General features: G+C 43.1%; 2 protein-coding genes across 7 annotated transcripts in view; one reads left to right on the top strand and one right to left on the bottom strand.

The window, feature by feature from the left end:
• The window catches only part of TMEM266 (transmembrane protein 266), a 93,591-nt gene extending 83,459 nt beyond the window's left edge, over positions 1-10,132 (top strand). For all 6 annotated transcript variants that reach the window (XM_032699631.1, XM_032699629.1, XM_032699630.1 and 3 more), the window contains 2 exons: positions 3,107-3,157; positions 9,086-10,132. In XM_032699631.1, the coding sequence (XP_032555522.1) occupies positions 3,107-3,157; positions 9,086-9,660 (626 nt within the window). In that variant the 3' untranslated portion in view covers positions 9,661-10,132. The remainder of the gene's footprint in view (positions 1-3,106; positions 3,158-9,085) is intronic.
• A 158-nt stretch (positions 10,133-10,290) lies between these two features.
• ETFA (electron transfer flavoprotein subunit alpha) overlaps positions 10,291-20,798 on the bottom strand; it is a 29,456-nt gene continuing 18,948 nt past the window's right edge. The window contains exons 10-12 of the mRNA XM_032699641.1: positions 14,623-14,688; positions 11,224-11,304; positions 10,291-10,389 (exon numbers count right to left, since the gene is read on the bottom strand). Of these exons, the coding sequence (XP_032555532.1) occupies positions 10,351-10,389; positions 11,224-11,304; positions 14,623-14,688 (186 nt within the window). The 3' untranslated portion in view covers positions 10,291-10,350. The remainder of the gene's footprint in view (positions 10,390-11,223; positions 11,305-14,622; positions 14,689-20,798) is intronic.

Below are 20,798 nucleotides of genomic sequence, written 5' to 3'. Positions count from 1 at the left end.
TCTTGGTACAACAAGAGGATCCCAATCACCATCCATAGACATTTTCCTAAGATTGCCGTTTTCAGGGGAATTAAGAGGAAAATGCTTTTCCTTTCTACTTACTACCAGTCCTTTAATTTACTATAAATATCATTTGGGCATCCTTATGGCTAAGGATCCAAAGTTTGTCTTTGGAAAAGGAAGTGCAGGTAACATTTCTGTGTATTGGAGGAGATGGATTTATTTCTAGGAAAGGAGAAAAATTAAATTTTCTGGATCTTGAAAATTCTAAGGCGGTAGAAATGAAAAAAACTTTAAGCAAACAGGGTAACTATGAAGAATGAACTACATCTTAAGACAACTCCCTTTCTGGAGCTGAAACTAAAATAGACCAACAGCAGAAAACACTGTGTAGAATCTAAATAATACAAGTCATCTGCCCCTCTTGTAAAAGCTGGTCTCCCCTGCTTGGTCCTACAAACTTCCCGTGTGCCACCAGCTGCACTCCTGACCCCATGAGACTCACACAGAGCAGCAGGGTCTTCATCTCCTTGGAATCACCAGGAACACTTCAGCAGTGTCCCATGGGAATGTGCACTACTGTACTCTGGCTTTGTGTATAGATTTCATATGCACAAGTAGGTGCTTTCAGTTGTATATTTGTTGCATTGTTTTGAGCTCCTTTTTTTCAGCAATGTAGAATATAATGGGAGGTAACTGGAATTGCTTATAGCCTTCAATGCCCAAAGCAGTTGAGACTCCCATATGGCTCAGCTGAGTTTGTTAATTGTCAGTTTGCTTTAATGTAATGATTCAGAAACTTAATCTGTTGTTGAAATATTTATTCTGCTGTTGTTATTCCATTACTCTTTATTGGGTTTTATTAATAAGAAACTATTCAAGGTTAAAAAATGTGTATATTTTATATACACATGTAATCTATTTATGCATATATATTTTATTTGTATCTAAACAGATAAGCAGTGATAAGCAATTACATTAATAAGGCCATCACATAATAGTGTAACAGTGGGAGCTGGGCAGCTCCCCCAGCCTTGTGTGCAAGTGGTCCCATGCAGGGTCAGGACAGTGGGTGATTCTCCTCAGCACTCAAAGGGAGCTGAGGCAGTGCATTACTGGATTTCCTTTCCAGGGGCTTGGCATTGCCCGTTGCTGACATAAAGATCAGTCAGAGTCTCTTTGGTTTGAACACAACTGATCTCTTTGGAAATAGTGCCCTGGTACGTTGTTTAGTTGACAGACAGGTGGCCAGTAAATGGGTGCAGTCCGAAACAGGACTTGATTTGAGCCTTGTCTTAAGGCTTGAAAAGCAGGTAAGTAACTTTTCCAAGTTGTTTTCTGTCTTTGGTGCAAAGCATCTTGGCATTTGGGGCAGACTGTAATGGGAGCCAGAGGAACCCTTTCATGGCTCTTGCCAGGTGACCAGGAGGGTGACCCTGCACACAGAGCGTGCCCTCATCCAGCCACACTGCAGTGCTGTTTTCCTTGTTTGTCTGCTTAGAATTGGACTCCAAGCTAAATATACTGAAAGTGCCCTACCAGAAGTACATCCACACAGGTATTTCCTGCTGTAGTGAAGGTTCCATGCCTGAACTAGAACCTGTGTCTGTACGGCTGGAAGGTTTGGTGGCACTGAGAGTATCAATTATGCATGATTGAAATGAAGTGTATTTTAGCAGCAGATAGCTGAAAAGCCTCGCAATGTACTCCTAATTCAGCAGCATTGCCTTGAGCTACTCTGAGGCCTCTTTTTTAAACTCAGACATTAGCACAAAGCACACCTCTGACTGCAGGCATTTAAAGATCAACAAGGGCCGAAAAAGCTTTTAAGATCCAATGAAACCAGGAAAACAACCACGTTGCCTTTCAGTGTCAGGTTAGATTGCCTTCTTATGAGTGCAGCTATTTCAGGTACAGAGTGCTTGGTGGTTTGGGTCTTGTTGTGTGAGGAAAGTGTTCCCCAGAAAACATCTGTTTCTTTCACCTGCAAACCGCAATGTGCTGTGATGAGGCAGGACTGTAGCCACAGAGACCCAGGGGGACGAAGGAAATCTGGCTCAAAGGGATGAGCATGGGTTTCTGAAACATGGTATCAAAAAGAGCACTTAAAAGGAGAGAATGCTTTTAGAGCGCAGATACACTGCAAATTGGGCAGGTCAGGTTGCTTGTAAGCTTGACATTCTCCTGGACTGCCGATGCTGTTTGCCTTCTGCTCACAACTGCAACAAGAGGAGTTTGTTATTTGCTTTTTCCACAATAGTAAAATGTTCTGCTTTTCTGTAAAATAACACAAAATCCCAGTGTCATCTGCAGCATCTAAAATCTGTACATGCAATAGGGCTGCTTCTTTCCCTTCTGTGGTCACGTCATCGTTTGTAACTTGCTGTTACTGAAGTACAGCTGTAGCTCTGTGTATGTACTACACCCTTGATTTGTACAATTCTTTTTAGTAGATCAGAATGTAATGTTAACATTATGCTGTATATTTTGTATATATGTGTTATATACACCAAAATAACTCTCCATTCATTCAAAATGAAAAAAAAAGATTTTATCTTAGAAGTAGAGAATTACACATTAAAATGGTACATGGTACCTCCCTTTCTGAGGTGTCACCGTGGGGAAGGAGGTAACTCAGAGGTGTAAATGTACAGCAGGAGTGGGTCTGTCTGTGCCAGTGCCCTTGGGTCAGGATAAATACCAGGTTTCTCCGTGTGCCCTGTGCAGGAGGGGAGGGCCCTGCTGACCAGGGAAAGGCCAGTGTTACACTTGTCTTTACAACAGCGAGGGGCTGGGCCTGGGGAACTGGTCAGCCCCGTGCCAGTCTCTGGAAAGACCACAGAGCACGTTTCCTTTGGAACCCAGAATACCTCATTCCCAGTGTGGTGCCATAAAGAACTGTGACAAATGATAGTCCAACCCTACATTGGCTTGTAGCCACAGTGTGGACGGGATGGGGGCTTCAGTGCATTGAGGTCTTGTGGCCTAAGACACAGAGCAGGTGGTGCTCTGGGTGTGCAGGGCAGAGGAGAGCCTTCCATGGGATGCAGTTCAACCATTTAATGACACAAACTGTCTTCTAACAGCTGCCTTTTTATCCTTTCAGAGGATGACATGAATAATTACATCAGTCGATACTACAACGAGCCCAGCACTGGTAAGTTTTGCTTGAAAACACAAACATGAACTCTGTGTTTGCACTGCACTGTGTGCTGTAAGCCAGGAGAGACTGAGCAGGGATGTAGATCTGTCCTGGAAAGGAAACCCACCATAGAGTCTCTTGGTTTGCTCCATGGAAGTGTGTGTCAGCAGTTCTCTGAAGGTTGAAGGGCCCCAAGTTTGCTCCTGCTGAAGGCACTCAGAATAGTTTGGAGATCTGGGAGAGGTTAATTCCCCCTAAGCCAGGCTGTCCAGCCCCCAGAGCAGTTCAAATGGACCCAAGAATGAAAAGCATGGACAAAATAAATGAAGAGAAAAGCAGTGGGGAGGCAGCTTAGCCCAGCACCATGCTGGGAACCTTTCAGAAAGGTTAAACTGAATGGTAAGAAACCTCAGCAACCAGCAGGGTCTGTGACCCCAGGGCAGCCTTCAAATGGATGCCCCCTGGCAGGAGTCCCGCAGGCACAGGGGTGCACACTCCCCTTATGTACCTGAAATGTTGTACATATATTAGAAAATGTTTGTGTTTAAGTATAGTGTGTTAAAAATGTATATCTCCATATACACATCCCCCATATATACATGGGGTTATAGGGAAAAAAAAAAAGATGTGTGTGTACCTGCATATACATGTACATATATACAAGTGTGTATTTTTATATATATATATATATATATATACACACACACACACACACGAGTGTGTGTATGTGTATATATATGATTATAATGTATTACATGTGTTTATCCCATATATTCATCCATATATATAGTATGCATACAGTGAATAGGCATATATATATATATCTATAGATATATCTATATAGAGATATCTATATAAGGATGTGTCTTTGTATATACATGTTATATATATATATATATATGTGTATGCATATAAATCTATAATGTATTATATATATATATATATCTATATATCTATATCCCATATAGGCACACAAACCTGGATACACATAAAGATGTATGTAAATATATATGTGTGTGTGTGTGTGTGTGTGAGATGTATCAGGTACATGTCTCCAAACACACAACACATACAAACATACATGTGTGTATATGTGAGCAGATTTATATACATATATATGTAGGTGTGACTTTTCTATATAGATCAAGATATACATACATATCTTTACATAGATAAAGATGTGTGAGAGGCTGTGTCTGTGTACATACACAGATATTTTATTAAACTCCATCTATTAGATATATAAAATACATAAAGATCTATGTAAAGGAGTGGGAGGTTTGAGAGGAGAGATGGTCTGAATATATGTGTATATAATTACAGAAATAAAAACGTGTATCTATGTATAATGTATTATATATTTCTATTCCCATGTACACATCCACACCCATGGAGACAGATGTAGTTGTGTATGTAACTGAAGCATAAACAGAAGCGTGTGTGGCTGTAAACAGGGATGGCATCCAGGAGCCAAACCTCCTGGAATTCATCAGGGCCAGGCAATCCCAAGCACAGGCACAGGCTGGGGGCTGAAGGGATCGAGAGCAGCCTGAGCACAAGGCCAAGGCCCCAGCAGTGTCAGGGATGAGCAGCTCGACGTGACCTGGCCATGCCCCTGCTCTGCTCAGGTGAGACCCCCCTGCAGAGCTGCCTCCAGCTCCGGGGCGACAGCACAAGGACGTGGAGCTGCCAGAGCGAGTCCAGAGGAGGCCACAGAGCTGCTCCAAGGGCTGGAGCCCCTCTGCTCTGGAGCCAGGCTGGGAGAGCTGGCAGGGTGGGGAGGCCCTGGCACAGGCTGCCCAGAGAAGCTGTGGCTGCCCCATTTCTGGAAGTGCCCAGGGCCAGGGTGGATGGGGCTTGGAGCAGCCTGGTGTAGTGGAAGGTGTCCCTGCCCGTGACAGGGGGACCAAGATGATTCTGAAGGTGCCTCTGTGATATCTGTATATTGTAGTTTATGTGTAGATACATCCCCACCCTGCTATACATGGGGAGATACAGATGCTTGCTAAAGAGAGCTTCCCTGTAGCTATTTACAGACTAAGCTATGTGTATGTGTATATGAGTATGGCTGCATATGTTTCTGTATATTTAAAGATCTATAAAGGTGTTTGTGCATGATTGTGACTGTACATGCATGAATGTGTGTGCATATACAGCTGTAATGTATCATGTATCTATGTGCACACACATACATGGATATATGTACTTATATATAAAGACATGGCTATGTGTGGATACATGTATTAGTTTATATAAAGATACATAAAGTGGGGGATGTCTGTCTACACATAGATATGTATGACAGAAACTATATATGCATATTTTAGATTTCATATATATATATATAAAACAAAAAAAGTGTGATAATATACATGTATTTTTTAATATCTATATTTTACATATAGCATGGATATAACTGTAGGTGTATGTGTGTGCATATATCTTATTCTAAAACACAATTATATAGATATTTAGGAAGGTATGAGACTGCATATACATGTCTTTGTAATCTGTATTATGTATATGGTATTATGGATATATTTTATATCTGAACTATGTGTGTATAAATAAAGCAGTTTATGTGTGTATATGCAGACAGATAAAAATGCAGATCAAGATCTGTGTGGACCTACATAGGTATTTTATATATGTAAAGAGATATATAGGTATGTGAGAGCCTCTTTACATACATATAGAGTGTATATAAAAGAGAAAATACTTGAGTGTATATAGAGACATATATTATAATACATAAAATGCATGTACATATGTAGATATATTGTGAAGGGGAAACTTAGAGATGTTCCCTCTATAACTATGGATGTGTCTATAGGAAGTTGTGTATAGGGGTAAATAAAATCTGTGTGTGTGTGAGAGAAAACCTCTGTATCCATACACACGTACATGATACATACCTGTTTCAAAAATGTACATGCACACACGTAGGAGGTATAAAGTATTGTCTTTATTTGTGTATCTCCCTCTATATACATCCCCAGTCTATACAGGACTATATATATAAAGATGTATGAATTCATACATAGGTTTAGGTGTATGTATGGTTAAAAAAGGAGGAAAAGGTGTGAGGGAGCACGTCTGTGTACATGTATACATAACATTATATGTGTGTGTGTGTGTGCTCATACATCCCTATATATACATTCCACATCTATATACAGAGATACAGCCATATAAATATGTAAGCATCATATATATACATGCATTATGTACCATATATGGGGCAAGTATATACACAGCTATTCCCCCTAGCTATATGGATAAATGTATGTGTAAAGATTATGTATGTATAAAATCAGGTCTGTGAGAGACACTGTATATATACCTGTGTATACTGCATATATGTGTGTGTACATACATATATATATATATATATATAAAAATATATATGTACACACAGGTATATGGTATTATTTATAGATGTATATGCCCATAATATACATGGAGAGACATTAAAAGGGGGGTACATATAATTTTATATGTCTAACAGGTGTTGTGTAATGTGGATATGGCTGTGCTTAAGTATAATGTATTATATATGTAGATTTCTATATATGCATTCCCTGTGTATGTACACACACACACACACACATATATATATGTATATATATTTCTACATAAAGTATATGGGGGGGTTGTAGTTAAAGACAGAAAATTTTATGTATTTAAAGGGAGTATTATATTTATCAAACATCCCTGTGTACACGTGTGTGCACACGTTTATAGGTATATATTGTATTATATATGGTATATTGCTGTATATACATCCCCATAGTAAACTTGGCTATATATAAGATGGTGTATGTATACAATTTAAAAGATGTATAAAGGTGTCATATATAATGTGTTATTTATAATATGTATATGTTATTTGATACACGTTATATATGTATATTCCTATATATACATTCCAGATTCACATATACAGACCATAATATGTAAATATTTATACACAAAGGTAAGAGTACCTGTGTGTAAGTGTATATACTCTATTTATAAAGAGTGATAATTATGTTTTCAAAGGGGGGAGGACGACAACTATGTACTCTCTCTCTCTCTCTATATATATATACACACACTATCTGTATGTATCTATGTATAGGTCTCATGTATTACTTTAGTTGTATGTATACACATAGCAACAGCTCTTCCCACATCTATATGATTAAATCTATCTATAAAATTATGTGTATATAAAATAAGGTGGGCAAGAGACTGTGTATATCCACCTAGTATTACATGTATGTGTGCACACACATGTATAGAGGTATGTGGTATTATAGAGATGCATGTCCCTCTATATGCATCCCCATAATATACTTGGAAGGCTATAAAAAGGTACATGTGTATGTGTGTGTATGTATATATATAAAATTTACACACACACACACACACACACACACACACACACACACACACACACACACACACACACACACATTTAAAGGCTGTATAGGTACAATGTATTCTCTGTATCCCTGTACACACATTCCCCAGCTATACACACACAGTGAGAAATACATGTACTCATACATAAAGGTAAGTACAAGTGTGTGAGAGCATGTGTGTTCTATTTATAGGTAATTAAATGTATTTAAGGGGGGACTCTGTATTACATAGTCTGTCATATGTATATACACTGTGTTATATATGGGTCTTAAAGATAAATCTATATATACATATTACATATATATATGTGTCTGACAGGAGACTATATAGACACACATGCATTGTAGAAAATGTGCAGATGTATACAGAGCCAGAGGCAGGTTGGTATATGGCATTACTTATAGAGGTATATATATTATAGAGCTATCTGTGCTCATCCATTATGGAATGGTACTGGGTATAAAGACTATCCATACCTGTGTGTATGAATAGCTACATGAATGTAGCAGGACATGTTCATGCATAGGTATAATCTGTTACATACATATCTATCCCATAAATACAGAGATATACATAAATATTTCTGTATGGGGGGTGTGCATATTTTTTTTAATGACAGGTGTCTTTCAACGGGGCACTCTATATCATGTGTATAATGTATACTATCTTGGGCTCACACAGACACAATTCCTCATGTCTGTATATAAAGATGATGATGATATAAAATTGGATGTGTGAGACACTGCATATATACACCTTTGTATTGTATGTACTGTGTGTGTTCACATAGGTATGCAGGTAAATGGCATTATGTTCAGCTGTGCATTATGTAAAGACACCCCCAGCTTACAAATAAGGAGACACACACACCTTTTATGTATCCATATGTGTGCATGCAAAATTTAAAAACTGTCTGCATATAGTGGGGGGTGTTCACATATAGGTATAATGTGTGTGTGTGTGTATATATATATATATGTATACCCCTATAGATACACGCATATATATATATCTATATATAAAGACAAGTAGGAGTGTGGGTGTGTTTGCATTCTGTTTTAACAGTAGCTAATTACAAGTATTTAAAGGGAGGGGCTATGGTCTGTAAGTATCCATTGACTGACTGTGTACATATGCAGGTAGAATGGATTAGAGATGTGTCTATATTATACATATATATTACACGTCTACACATACCTGCCCTTTATCTGTCTACATGAATAAAACTAAAGATGTTTGTGTGTAACCTATGCACACACACATATATAGGTATACAGTATTAGTTGTAGCTGTGTATCCCTCTACATCTGCTCCCCCTATATACAAACATATATAGATACATTTTCTACAGAAAAAGGGTGCATTTGTGTTACTGTTCCCTTTGAGACAGACAGGCACTGCTGTGTGTTATAGTGTGTGTGTCTCACAAGCCTTTGTGCACAGAGCTGTAGTGTACCACAGGTACATACACACCTCTGTAGGCACTACACAGGCAGGTCCTGCCGACGGTCTGAGTGTGTGCTCTGTTCCCTGCAGACAGCGGTGTCCCCGAGGCCGCCATCTGCGTGGTCACCACGGCCGCCATCGACGTGCACCGGCCCAACATCTCCTCGGAGCTGTTCACGGTGGAGGTGCCGCTGCGCCTGGGCAGCACCGGGACCTCGGCCAGCATCACTTCGGGCAGCGCCTCGCGCTCCACCGTCAGCTCGGGCACCCAGGCCTGCAGCGAGAGCAGCCACACGCTGGGCTCCTCCCCGGACTGCAGCACCGCCTGCGAGGAGCCCGCCCAGGCGGCCCCGGCGCCCGCCCGGCAGCGGGTGGCCCACGCGGTGGTGCAGGAGCTGCTCTCGTCCCTGTCGGAAGAGGCCTGTCTGGCGCAGAAGGGGCTGGATCCCGTCAACCTGAAGCTGCCCAGCCCCGCGGGCTCGGTGGGGGCCAGCCCCGACCTGGGCCACCGGCTCAGCGTCTACAACCGCAGGAACCAGGAGAGCCTCGACGTCTTCCAGCTCAAGCCACTCATCGACTGCCCACCGAGTGCCCCGATGATTGAGGAGAAATATGGAGCACTGGGGCCCCCAGAGCCACGGCTGGGCAGGGTTCCTGAGGCATAGGGGCAGCCTGGGGGAATGGGGACTCCTGTGGGGACACGCTCACCACGCTGGGGCACGAGGCTGCCACGGGTGATGTGGCAGCGCGGAAGGCAACCTGTGGCATCTCCTGCAATGGCCACCAGGGCAAGGCCAGTGCCACCTCTGCTCACCAGTGTCCATGGCGCATGATCCACCTGCCCTGCCACCAGCTCTGGGCCAGCTGGGACCTACGGTGACTGTCTGGGCACAAAGGACCTTCCAGCAGACTCGGGCTGACATGGACCCACAGTGCCTGGCCAGGGGCAAACAGACTATGCCTGGGAACACCATGGAACTTCCACCAGTCCAGGGCCAGGACAGCCCCACAGTGCCCAAGGGCAGGACAGAGCTGCTGGACAGCCTGGGCCCAGCCTGGCCCCCTGGCCTGACCCTACCCAGGGGCTGAGCATGGCTGGGAGGGGTGTGGAGATGGGAATAAATACTGACAAACCCATGCTGCCTCCTGCCTTGTATCCCTCTTCCATTCCTTTTTCATTCTTCCCTTCCTTTCTTCTCTTACCTGCCTTCCGTATCTTCCTTTCTTACACCCCACTGCTCCACGCGCCATCCAAAAAAAACCCCCCACAAAACCCCAACACCAGTGACCCCACCTCTTTCCAGTACAATCCTTTATTTGTCCTTACTCCACAGTACAGGGTCCATCACCAGCAGTCACTTCTTCTTCAGGAGCTCCGTCATCTCTGGCACCGCCTGCAAACACCAGTGCCAGGGTAGTGCATCTTCCCCCGTGACCCCCTCAAACTCACCCTGGGCAGTACCAAACCCCGCAGTTACACTCCCCACCCACCACACCACTCCAGGGGCTGTGGGTCACCCCAGCTCACAGCACTCCCCACTTCTCTCCTGCTGAATAAAGCCTCTTAATTATTTAAGAGAGCTACATTTCCATTAGGTGGAAATAATGCATTCGTACAAAATTTATTAAGGAAATTGTCTACATGGTGTTTCTTCAGAATGTGACTTTGTCTGTGGCTCACAAAGAGGCCCGTGCTCACTGTGGAGCCAGTGGGCAGCATTTCAGGAATGGCATTAAGTGCTGGCACAGGCTCTGCCCGTGCCCCGCCAGTCACACGTGTGGCCACGCACACGGAGTCACACATGTGAGCTGCAGGCACTTGGACAGGGGCTGGCTCGTGGCTCCCTGTTCCAGAGGGAACTGCAAGCTCCTCCTGGGCATCAGTCAGTGAGGCAGCAAGCCCAGGCAGCAATAAGCACTCTCCTGCCAACTCTCTGCTTCCAAACTTTCTGAAGCTTAAAGACAGAGGCAAGTGCCTCTGTGCAGTTATTTCCAAAGTGGTTCATAGTCAGGAAACCAGAATCAAGGCAGGCTGGCAGTGACACCCCTGCCCCCCAACACGCTTCTACTTGCAGGGATTGAATTTTGAGTGTGCAAATAACAAATTTAGAAAACAAATTCTTTAACAACAACCAAAGCAAACACACAGACATCGTTAACACTCATTATATTATGCAAGCTACTGTCCACTCTCCCAAAGTCATCCTGCACATCAAGTTTAGCCTCACCTGAAATAAGTCTGCCACCAGTCCATAATCTGCCACTTGGAAAATTGGAGCTTCTGGATCCTTGTTAATAGCAACAATGGTCTGCAAGCAAAGGTAAAGCACCATGTGAATCTATATATTGATTAATATCTGGGGCTGGATTACAGTGCCATGTCTTATCCAGGAAACACCGGCTTTCGTCTTTCCAAGCCCCCAGAAGCAGAAGATATGGATCAGAGCATTTAACATTTTTCCTTTCCATCTCAAAAGCAAAGACCCCACCACCACACCCCACCCCCCAAAAAAACAACCCTCCCTTCCCTGCTCATCACATACATCTTGGCTCTCCTTCCCTATTGAAAAGCCTAGAAAAAAAAATTACTACAAAGGATTATCTCTGCATTCTAAGCCATTCCATTGCAGAACTAACTCAAAGGGCAGCAGTTGCAACAAGCACAATAAAGCCCTGCCCAAAGGCTTCTGTGCTTACTATAGGACATAGCATTTAGTTTGTCAGACCATAGGAAATGGCATGTGACAAATCCCAGCACAATGATCCAGAAAGTGTCTTGATTTAAACTGTGCCATACAAGTAAATCATCCTGTAACTGTCTGTGACAGCTTTCAGCAAAATAAGCATGGTGGGTGTCCACATCAAAATCTACAACAGGATGGGGAACACTTCATAAAGGAAGGGAAAAGAATCTTAAACAAAACCCAGCAGCTCATAGAAGGAGCCTTACACCAAGCAGGGCCCAACCCACAGCACTCTGGTCCTGCCTGCCCACCTAAACACTGACTTCAGAGCTCCAACCCAACAGGCAGCTGAGGCACTCACGGGCCACGCCCAGAGAGCAGCACTTCACCTGTCACTGTTTTACTCCTCCGCTTAAAGTACTTGTCCAGCAAAATCACTGCCTCAGTAGCACAGGTGTACTGGCAGGAAAGTTTACAAATCCTGTGATTCCAGGCCCCCAGAACTGTTGTTTCTTCACAGGTGGTTGTACCCTGTAAGGGACCCCATCCTCCCTGGCAGCAGGTGGTGCCCACAGCAGCGCTGCCCCTGCAGGTACTGCAGCAAGGCTGCCCTTCAGTGTTTGTCCCACAGCTGATTGGTTTTATTTCAGTGACCTCCCCGACAAGCTGCAGTGCGGGAAGCAAATCCAGGCTGTGATCCCTGAGGATTTTGTCAGTCAAGACTTTTCTCTGACCCTACTGAGGCCCTGCCGTGTCTTGCAGAACCATCCACGGGGGCCAGTGCTGAGGGCTGGCCGAGGCCAGCAGTCAGTGCCACCACAGGAGCTGCCAGCTCTGCTCCTGGCACAACACCCATTGCTTGCAAACCTATCTGAGGCTTTAGCTGGGCATCCTGGGCCTTCCTCTGCCTCCTTTAGCTCAAGCAACTTTTTAGTAAGATTTGGTTTCCTACCTCATTGCTAACTCAGACTTTGAGCAGCAAGAGCATCACCTTGCTCACAACAGAACTTTGTGAGTTAAATCTCTCAGAAAGAACAGATACAGTAACTGTCTCACGAGGGAATTGGAAATGAGGAAAGGAAGCACCAACGATTCTCCAGGTCTCCTCAAAAGCTGCATTTCCTACCTTGCTGTAAAGAACAAATAAATTATACATTTCACTTGGTAGAAAGCATCTGACTGCTTTGGAAAACGTATCCTGAAGTGTACAAGTTCACAATGCCAGATAATTCAGAGTGCTGAGGGAGGATGGGGGACACTCCAGAGCTCCCAGGCTGCATAATGCTTTGTTTGTGAAAACTGGATCTTTTCCATAACTACTCCATCTATATCCTTCAGCTAAAAGGAAGGCAGAATGCATTCCAAACACAAGTGACTAAATCTGAATTTTAAAACACATTTGTTTATGAGATATGGGAGAAATGGAAGTGTTAAGTATGCATCTCATATCAGCAAATTTAATCTGTTCTTATTTCCTATAAGAAAACATCTCAAAATATCAAACATGGCATTGGAAAAGCCAAAAAAAATCTGGTTTTGCTGTTACAGTTCAGGACAATATTACTGCTCAATATTATATCAAAGGAAATTCTGGCACTTCAAGTAAGAAGTTCCCAGTGTTGCTGGCAGTCTGAACTGAGATAAGGCAGGAGAGAAACCCAAACAGGGTCAGATCAAGTCTGAAGCAGCTTTAAATACGCAGTTCTCAGCTGCTCCTCGTCCCACCTGCCCGTGCCCTCGCTCACCAGGAGCACAGCTGGAGACTGAACACCTGCAAAAAAGCCCCTGGTGGTGCTGTGGCCCTGCAGGAGATCCGAGGTGCCGGTGGCAGCGCTGCCCTCGGACCCCCCGCTCGTGTCCTGTTCCTGCACTGAGAGCAGGACACAGCACAGCAACCCTGCTCTGCTGAGAGCACAGACACTGTCACCCACACCCTCAGGAGCACCCTCATCCCTGCCCAGCATTCACCATCACAGTTCCAAGTTGGGTGGTTTTTTCTCCGCTATAAACTAATGCAAACGCCACCTGAGTCTCTGCTCCTACAAGGCTGAGGCCCCACATGCAGCTTACTTGACTTTCCTCCCAAAATATATCAGTAATACATGGCGAAAAAAATTTTAGGAAAGCAGAGATCATCCTACCACACAGGCTGGTTTGTGAGGACAGTTACCAGTCACAAACTCACTGGTCTGTCACTGGTTGAACACAAGAAACTACCTGCAAAGTTTTGCAACCCTTTTCCTCAACTTTATAAGCTAATCAAAAGTTCTGACTTGGCTAATTTCATTCACTGGAAATAGAAAAAAAATTATATCCTCTTTTTAAAATTCCTGTGGGGAGGCAGGACAACCTCCAGTTTTTGATGTCTGACATTGGATAGTATAAATCAGCAGGTAACTCTGCTCCTCTTTCCAAACACTGCACTGTAGACCAAACTGGCAATTCCAATTTTGGATTATTTGCTTTGGCAACTAATGAGTTAAACCTTTTAAAGTTTTACTGCCATTTTATAATAGGTTTCCATTTGAATGGCTAAATGCAGGAATGTCAGAGACATCTTTTACTTTATGGAATAGTAAGTTCATAATTCAAATTGCACATTGTTATGCATGAATTAATATGTCATACTCTGGAATAAAGGCAAATGGAACTATTGTATAGAATTCAGGCATACGTGGTTTGGGTTGGGGGTTTTTTTAAACAAAGTCAATTAGCTGCTTCAACTTATCACTTTGGGTTGTAGTGCAAATGTTTTCCTACTATGTGAGATGTTTTGCCACAGCATATTTTTTTCTGTCCAAGTGTGTTTTAAAGCAGCAGAGAAATGGGCAATTTTAACATTAAAAAAAGCTGAAAAACCATCTAAAGCGCTGATGCAAAAGCAAGGAAGTCAACTCATTTCCTTCCTCAAAAATCTCTCCTAGCACATCCACCTTTATTTACCTTGCTGTCTTTCATTCCGGCCAAGTGCTGGATTGCTCCAGATATTCCCACAGCAATATAAAGTTCCTAGAAGGAAACAAGAGAGAGGCATTTTTGGTACCCACGACAGTTTCAGTAACCCCTCACACACCCTACTCAGAATCTATCACGTGCAGCAGTTTTTACAGTGGTTTTCAATACTGAAGGCAGCTGACAACTGGTTCCCTTCCCGACCTCGGGATGCAATGTAACTACAAAAGGAGAATCCCAAAGGAGCATCTGGGAAAGACACACAAGAGAAAAAACAAATTTAAGAAGTCTGCCTGAACACCATCCAGCACTGCTCAGAGGGGACAGGGCAGTGATTCCCAATGCAAGTGTTAAGGTAACCTCCAAATGGATGATGCAGGGCCTGAAGAGCAAACCAAGGCTTTTGTTTGGAGCCTCTCAGAGCCTTCCACTAAGACAGAACATACGAAGCTGAAATTCAGGTGTTTACACCTTTAAAAGGTGAAAATGGCAGGATAAAACCTTTCAGATGCCAAAGTGGGCTGGGGCATTGTACACTTGTAGGTTCTGTTCTTTACCCCAACCTTCCACGACCACATGCCCTGACGCTTTTCTTCCCCCAGGCACTCCCCACTCCCACACAGGACGAGTACAGAAGTGCTTCCCAGGTACACCAACAGCTTTACACCTCAGGGCTCCCAGTTCACATCCAGAGTCTTCCATTCAAGACAGATTAAAATGTACAGGCACATAGATCTGTACTGACTGGTTTAGTCACAGCACAAAGGTATTACTTCCCCTCATGCTGAAAACCATCCATGCTGTAATCTATCCAAAACCAAGAATATTTGAGTTCCCTGACAGTTTTCCCACCACCACCAGTGCAAGCAGCAGTCACAGCTGTGCAGTTCAGCTAACTAATGTTACAGAAGAAAACCAAAGTACTTTTCACCAACTCATTCAATAACAGAAAACTAACACACAAAATTAATTAATGGCTCATCTGTCTAGACCAACTAAAAGGTGGTACTTCACACACAATTAGAAAAGACACAACCTCCAATAATAACAATTTCTCCTTTAAAAATACCAAGGCTTGTCCATATTTAAGAACATACAAGTCCAATTCAAGAAATTATTCTGGGGGCCAGGGAGGGTAAGGGGGTCCAAAAAAAAAAAATCATCTTACTGCTGTGCAACTGAAGGTGTGCATTGCAGTGAAGTGGCTTCAACATGACAGAGCCAAGCACAGCTGGGGACAGCACAGCCCCACAGAAGGGGCTGCAAATGAAGGTGTTCCAGTACAGACCACGCAGACTGTTCTGCCATGCAGGCCTGAGAGTCATTACAGCAATTAAAGAAAGATGATTGCTTGCTGATGTTTCTACAGCTACAGATTTCACCTGTTATTATTGGTTTTTAAAATAGGAATAGATAAATAAAAGCTATGACTTCTTCTACGCTTTAACACAAACACTCTCTCCTGTAAAAACCGAAGGGGAGGGAAAACAGAGCAGGAACAAAGTATTTCCTATTAAAAAGGCTTCCTTTGAAATTGAAACACAGAATTTATCCATGCATTTCCACAAAACCACACAGCTGTTGAACATACTCAAACTCCTCAGCCTCTGTAGGTTTTTACCGAGTGGATTAATATTGGAGGTCAATCCATTTTAACCACAGCTGCAAGGTAACATAATATGTCCATATAAGAACTCATGGTAAGAATGCAATATTTTAATTATACCAAATAAAAGAACAGATGTTACAGGAGAAATTATTCTAACATCATACTGTCTTTAATACAAGCTCTTTTTAAAGACACATTACTGTAATTTGATTTTTTTCAGAGCAATTCATTAAGTACCAGTCGTCCAGACTACCAGATACTCTTATCAGTCTGCTTAACATTGTGAAGTTCAGCCTTTGGAAAGAATCCAGCTAACCAGGAGCCAGATGCCTATGAATATATTCTATTAAAACATCTAGGAAAGACAAGGATGTTTCATTAAAAGGACATTTGTAAATCACCAGGCTTGTCTAAAAATCATTTATTATGCATCTTAGCCATGCCCTTCTAGGTTATGTGCCTTTGGCTCCCTGGTTCAGACAACTGGTCCCTTCCATTGGCTCTAACACTGATGGCAGATCACCTCAGCAATGTTCTCAGGCAGATAACACAGGGACAGTTCTTATCAACAGTTCTGTGCTGTAAAGAGACTTGACTGCTTAAATACTAGTTCTAATCTACAGTTCAGCAGGAGGGACACAAAGGACCCACAAGGTCTGAATGATAAAGATTCGAGTCTGTTCAGTGTTCTCCGAGGAGCAAATTCAGAGAGTCATCCAGGGATGTCATAAAGGACTGAGAAATTCAAATTTCTAAGTTATTTTCAGAGTAATACCCTTGCTTTGATGTTTTCCCTGAAATCACTAACTTCTGTCAAGCCTTCTGCCGAGTCCCATCATTCCTCCTGTGTTAGTGCTCAAAGCCTGAGTCGGGACTGTGGCCCCGAGCAACATGAAGAGAGGGAGGGAGGGAAAGAGGAAGCAGATGGGTCCCACAGAGCAGTGTCCCTTCCAACTACACAACGTGACACGTCTGCCACCACAGAGAGCACAGGAGGTCTGGAAGGAGCCCTCAGTCCTTGAGAGCTCATCTGTGCAGGAGATGAGGCACAAACAGCACGAATCAGAGTCTGGATCGCACCTCTCAGGGGCCAAACATGGCTTTACACCAACTTCAAGTTCCAGCTTTTCTGGAACCCTGAAGCTGCTCTAATTACTGCTGTCAGGCAGCTGATCCACAGCCCAGAGTTACAGGCACTTAGATGTAAGTCTAGGACATGGAGTGGTGTTTCTCAGCTCCCTGGTGCTGTGCACAGGCAGGTTTTCACTGAAGGGCTGCTGCCAGCACTGTGCCACAGGAGAATGGGAAACAAAACAGCACAGAGGTTCCACACCAAGGGGCTCACTGCACTGCCTGATACAAATGAACTTCCAAAAGCAACTGAAGTCAAGGAAAGAGAAAGTTTTGGTGGTATAAAGGGCATGGCATCAGGTTAGACAATTGCCTTGCCTTGCAGTAACTTCATTTCACACAGGAAACAATTAGTGTACACGTGTCACAGTCATGCCACAACTTTTTTATGGAGTGGCTGGCAGACATCAGCACAGGGGAAGGGACACCAGAGAAGAGAGCTGCCAGCAGGGAAGAGCACAGTGGAGTAACACACAGCACAGGAAGCTGAATGGACCAAACAGCCCAAGAGCAGAGGGGAAGGAGGCACCATCAGGAGGCACCAACACTCCAGATGTGCTGCTGCAGGAAGGGCTTGGCCAGCAGTGGGAAGATGAGATGGGGGCACCAGCACCCATGAGGCTTCTCACAGTGACTACAGCAGCAGCCCAAGGTGATTCTGCCAGCAAACTGGCACAAAGGCCAGAAGTGCTTTAATTTGGTCACACGATATCCCACAGTGGCAGCCAGAACCCTGACAGAGACCTCCAAGTTTGTAAGCAGAGACTTGCATCCCAACCACCCTAAAAAGAACCACAACTCCAACTCCCAGATTTATCCTATTCAAAGACAAGATTCCAAGTCAAGAATCCAACTTCTCTGTTGCTAAAGTATTCATCTAGCCTTACCATTGTCATTTTTGTTGAAAAACTGTGTGTCTTACAGAGTCACTGCACGCTAATCATTAAAATGAAAAAATCCTCCTCAGCCATTCCCTAAACTCTGTTTCTGCTTCAAACGTACCCAATTTACCTATTGGCAGCTACTGCAAGTCCATGAGACTTCATGTGCAGCAATCTGCACTCCTGGCTCCAGAATCCATGCAGCCAGTTTGGATAAATGCACAGGAGAGCTACATGGGGATGATTATAATTACCAATCTACCAATGCAGTTATTTTCCTGTGCACACAGACTCTTCCAATTATTTATAGAATAATTCGTGGCATATGATATTACTTCATTTATGCTTATGAGAATATTTAAATATGCCTTAGGCTGTCTTGGGGCAGTTAAGGGACTCAAGAGAAGTACAAGAAGAGTTTTTACTGCAACTCCCAGTGCCTTTGGAGGCTGCTGTGACAGAGCTCAGAGCAGCCACAGGTGCACCCCAAGCTGAGGCAGCTACTTTGCAAGCATGTCGTCAGCTCCTATTGATTTTTATGCCAATTTTTGAATTATGCTGAAAACCTTCAGCACACATCAATTTATCATCCTAGCAATGGCATGCTTTTAAACAGGCCAGTTTAATAAACCCCTCTGGCACACATACTCTTTTTAAAGGCAGCTCAGATATTTTATTTTCTTTGCAAGAGTGAAAGGACAATGAAATTAGAAAGAAATCTTTGTGACGAAAATTGCTTTGTACAAGAGATTCCTTCCAATTACAAGCTATTAACCCAATAAAATATTTTCTGCCTTGACACTGGTTCATCTGTATTACACTGTATATCAAACAATCCTGCAGTATGTACTGCTTTGATGCAGTTGAGCATGTTCCATTCAAGAAGCACACATCACTAAACTGCAGCCCAACTACAGTTTCTTTTTCACTTTAAGAACCTTTGATCAGCCAAGCTGTGTAATTACTCTTAAGCGTGGTTAGGGTGTCTGCTGGAGTGCAGGGCCATACAGCAATTTTTTTTTTCCTCTCTCCAGGGAAAAGCACATCAATTGCTTTCAGCTAAATGCACTCACATATGAATATTTTAGTACAATTTAATGTTTCTGCACCAACCCCAGAGGAGCAGAGCATCAATTTGTGAACATAGTTTTCTTGGAGTTAAAAGCTACGCTGGATAATGCAGGATGAAAGGGGTTGTCAATCCTCAGCTTTTTAGCAAGTCAGAGAAACACAGTCTGTAAATTCAGTCCCAGCTGCATACAAACAGCTCTCTAAAGTTTGCCACTATAAAGCTACTTTTCAACAATAGTGAATTATCAGAGGAGATATTCCAAAAACAATTTCCCAGGCATGGTCAGTTTTCCCAGTGCTATTCCCATCTGCTGGCTGCCTAACAGCCTCAGCCATTTATACAGTGCAAACCTAATGTCCAAATAACACATTCCTACAGCGCAGGGGAGGAGAAATTATGAAATTATGTACCATGGTTTTGAAGAGAGAAACTCTGGTATCTCAATATTCCCTTGTATGTGTAACAAAGGAGGATGTAATTAGGATCTTCTCACTGATAAGCAAGGAGTAGAACATTTTTAGTGAGTACAATCAAGATGAGAGGAGTGACACTTCTCAAGAAGGTAAGAGAATTTAATTAGTTCATTGTCGGTAATTTTAGGTAAGAGGCAGAGAACAAAAAAAGAACAAAAGTACTGGAATAAAATATGCTTTGTTTCACTTTCCCTACACTTCCTGACAAAAGAGTGAAAGGAAAAAACAGATAAGCAAACCTGAGCAAGCAAAGGATCCCTAACAAAGTGATGGGAAGTAACACTCAAGAGCAGTTAGCACCCATTTACTAAGCAAAGAAACCAGCAGTCACCCATGAATTTTAGAAAAAACAAACCCAGGCTGGGTGGAGTGTTTGCTTTGCCACCAAATACAAAGAAATACAAAATACAGGAATTATGTAAATGATGTGATACTGTGCTACTCTCAAAGCAAGGTGATGACTACTTAGTGCAAAAATGCCACTCACTGCAGTGAAAGGGATGCCTGGTAAAATACTGAGGCACAGAGCAGCTCAGAAAGCATCCCATCCTCTTGCAGAAGAGGTGGAGCAACAATAATTCCACTGCTCTTCCACAGCTTTGGTGCCTTTTAACTGAGCCAACATCTCACTCCTCAGCATCTCACCTGAAGCTGCTGCACCTCTAACATGCCTCTTTTTCCCTCATTATTCCTGTCAATTCCTGACAGTTGTAAATCTGCCTCCCTTCTCAAGTTCCTGCAATCTAGCAGAGCCAGAGAGACCCTCCAGTAGGAAAGTGAAGCTCGAGCAGGGAAGCCAAGCAGTTTCCTCCTGGCAATCATATCAGAGCTACACTGAATTCCCATCTGCCTTCCCCACACGAGGTTTCTCAGCACACACACACCTGCCTTCAGTGCAATCATATCACATTTCTTGCACAATCAATCATTTAATCCAGTGTCAATTACTGCTACATCACATATTTCCTAACTTGTGCCTTCCTGAGTTTTCCATCTCATTC

This window comes from Chiroxiphia lanceolata, chromosome 12, assembly GCF_009829145.1.
Source record: "Chiroxiphia lanceolata isolate bChiLan1 chromosome 12, bChiLan1.pri, whole genome shotgun sequence".
Taxonomy (NCBI): domain Eukaryota; kingdom Metazoa; phylum Chordata; class Aves; order Passeriformes; family Pipridae; genus Chiroxiphia; species Chiroxiphia lanceolata.
The sequence above is the reverse complement of the archived record's forward strand: the minus strand, read 5'-3'. Positions and strand labels throughout refer to the sequence as shown.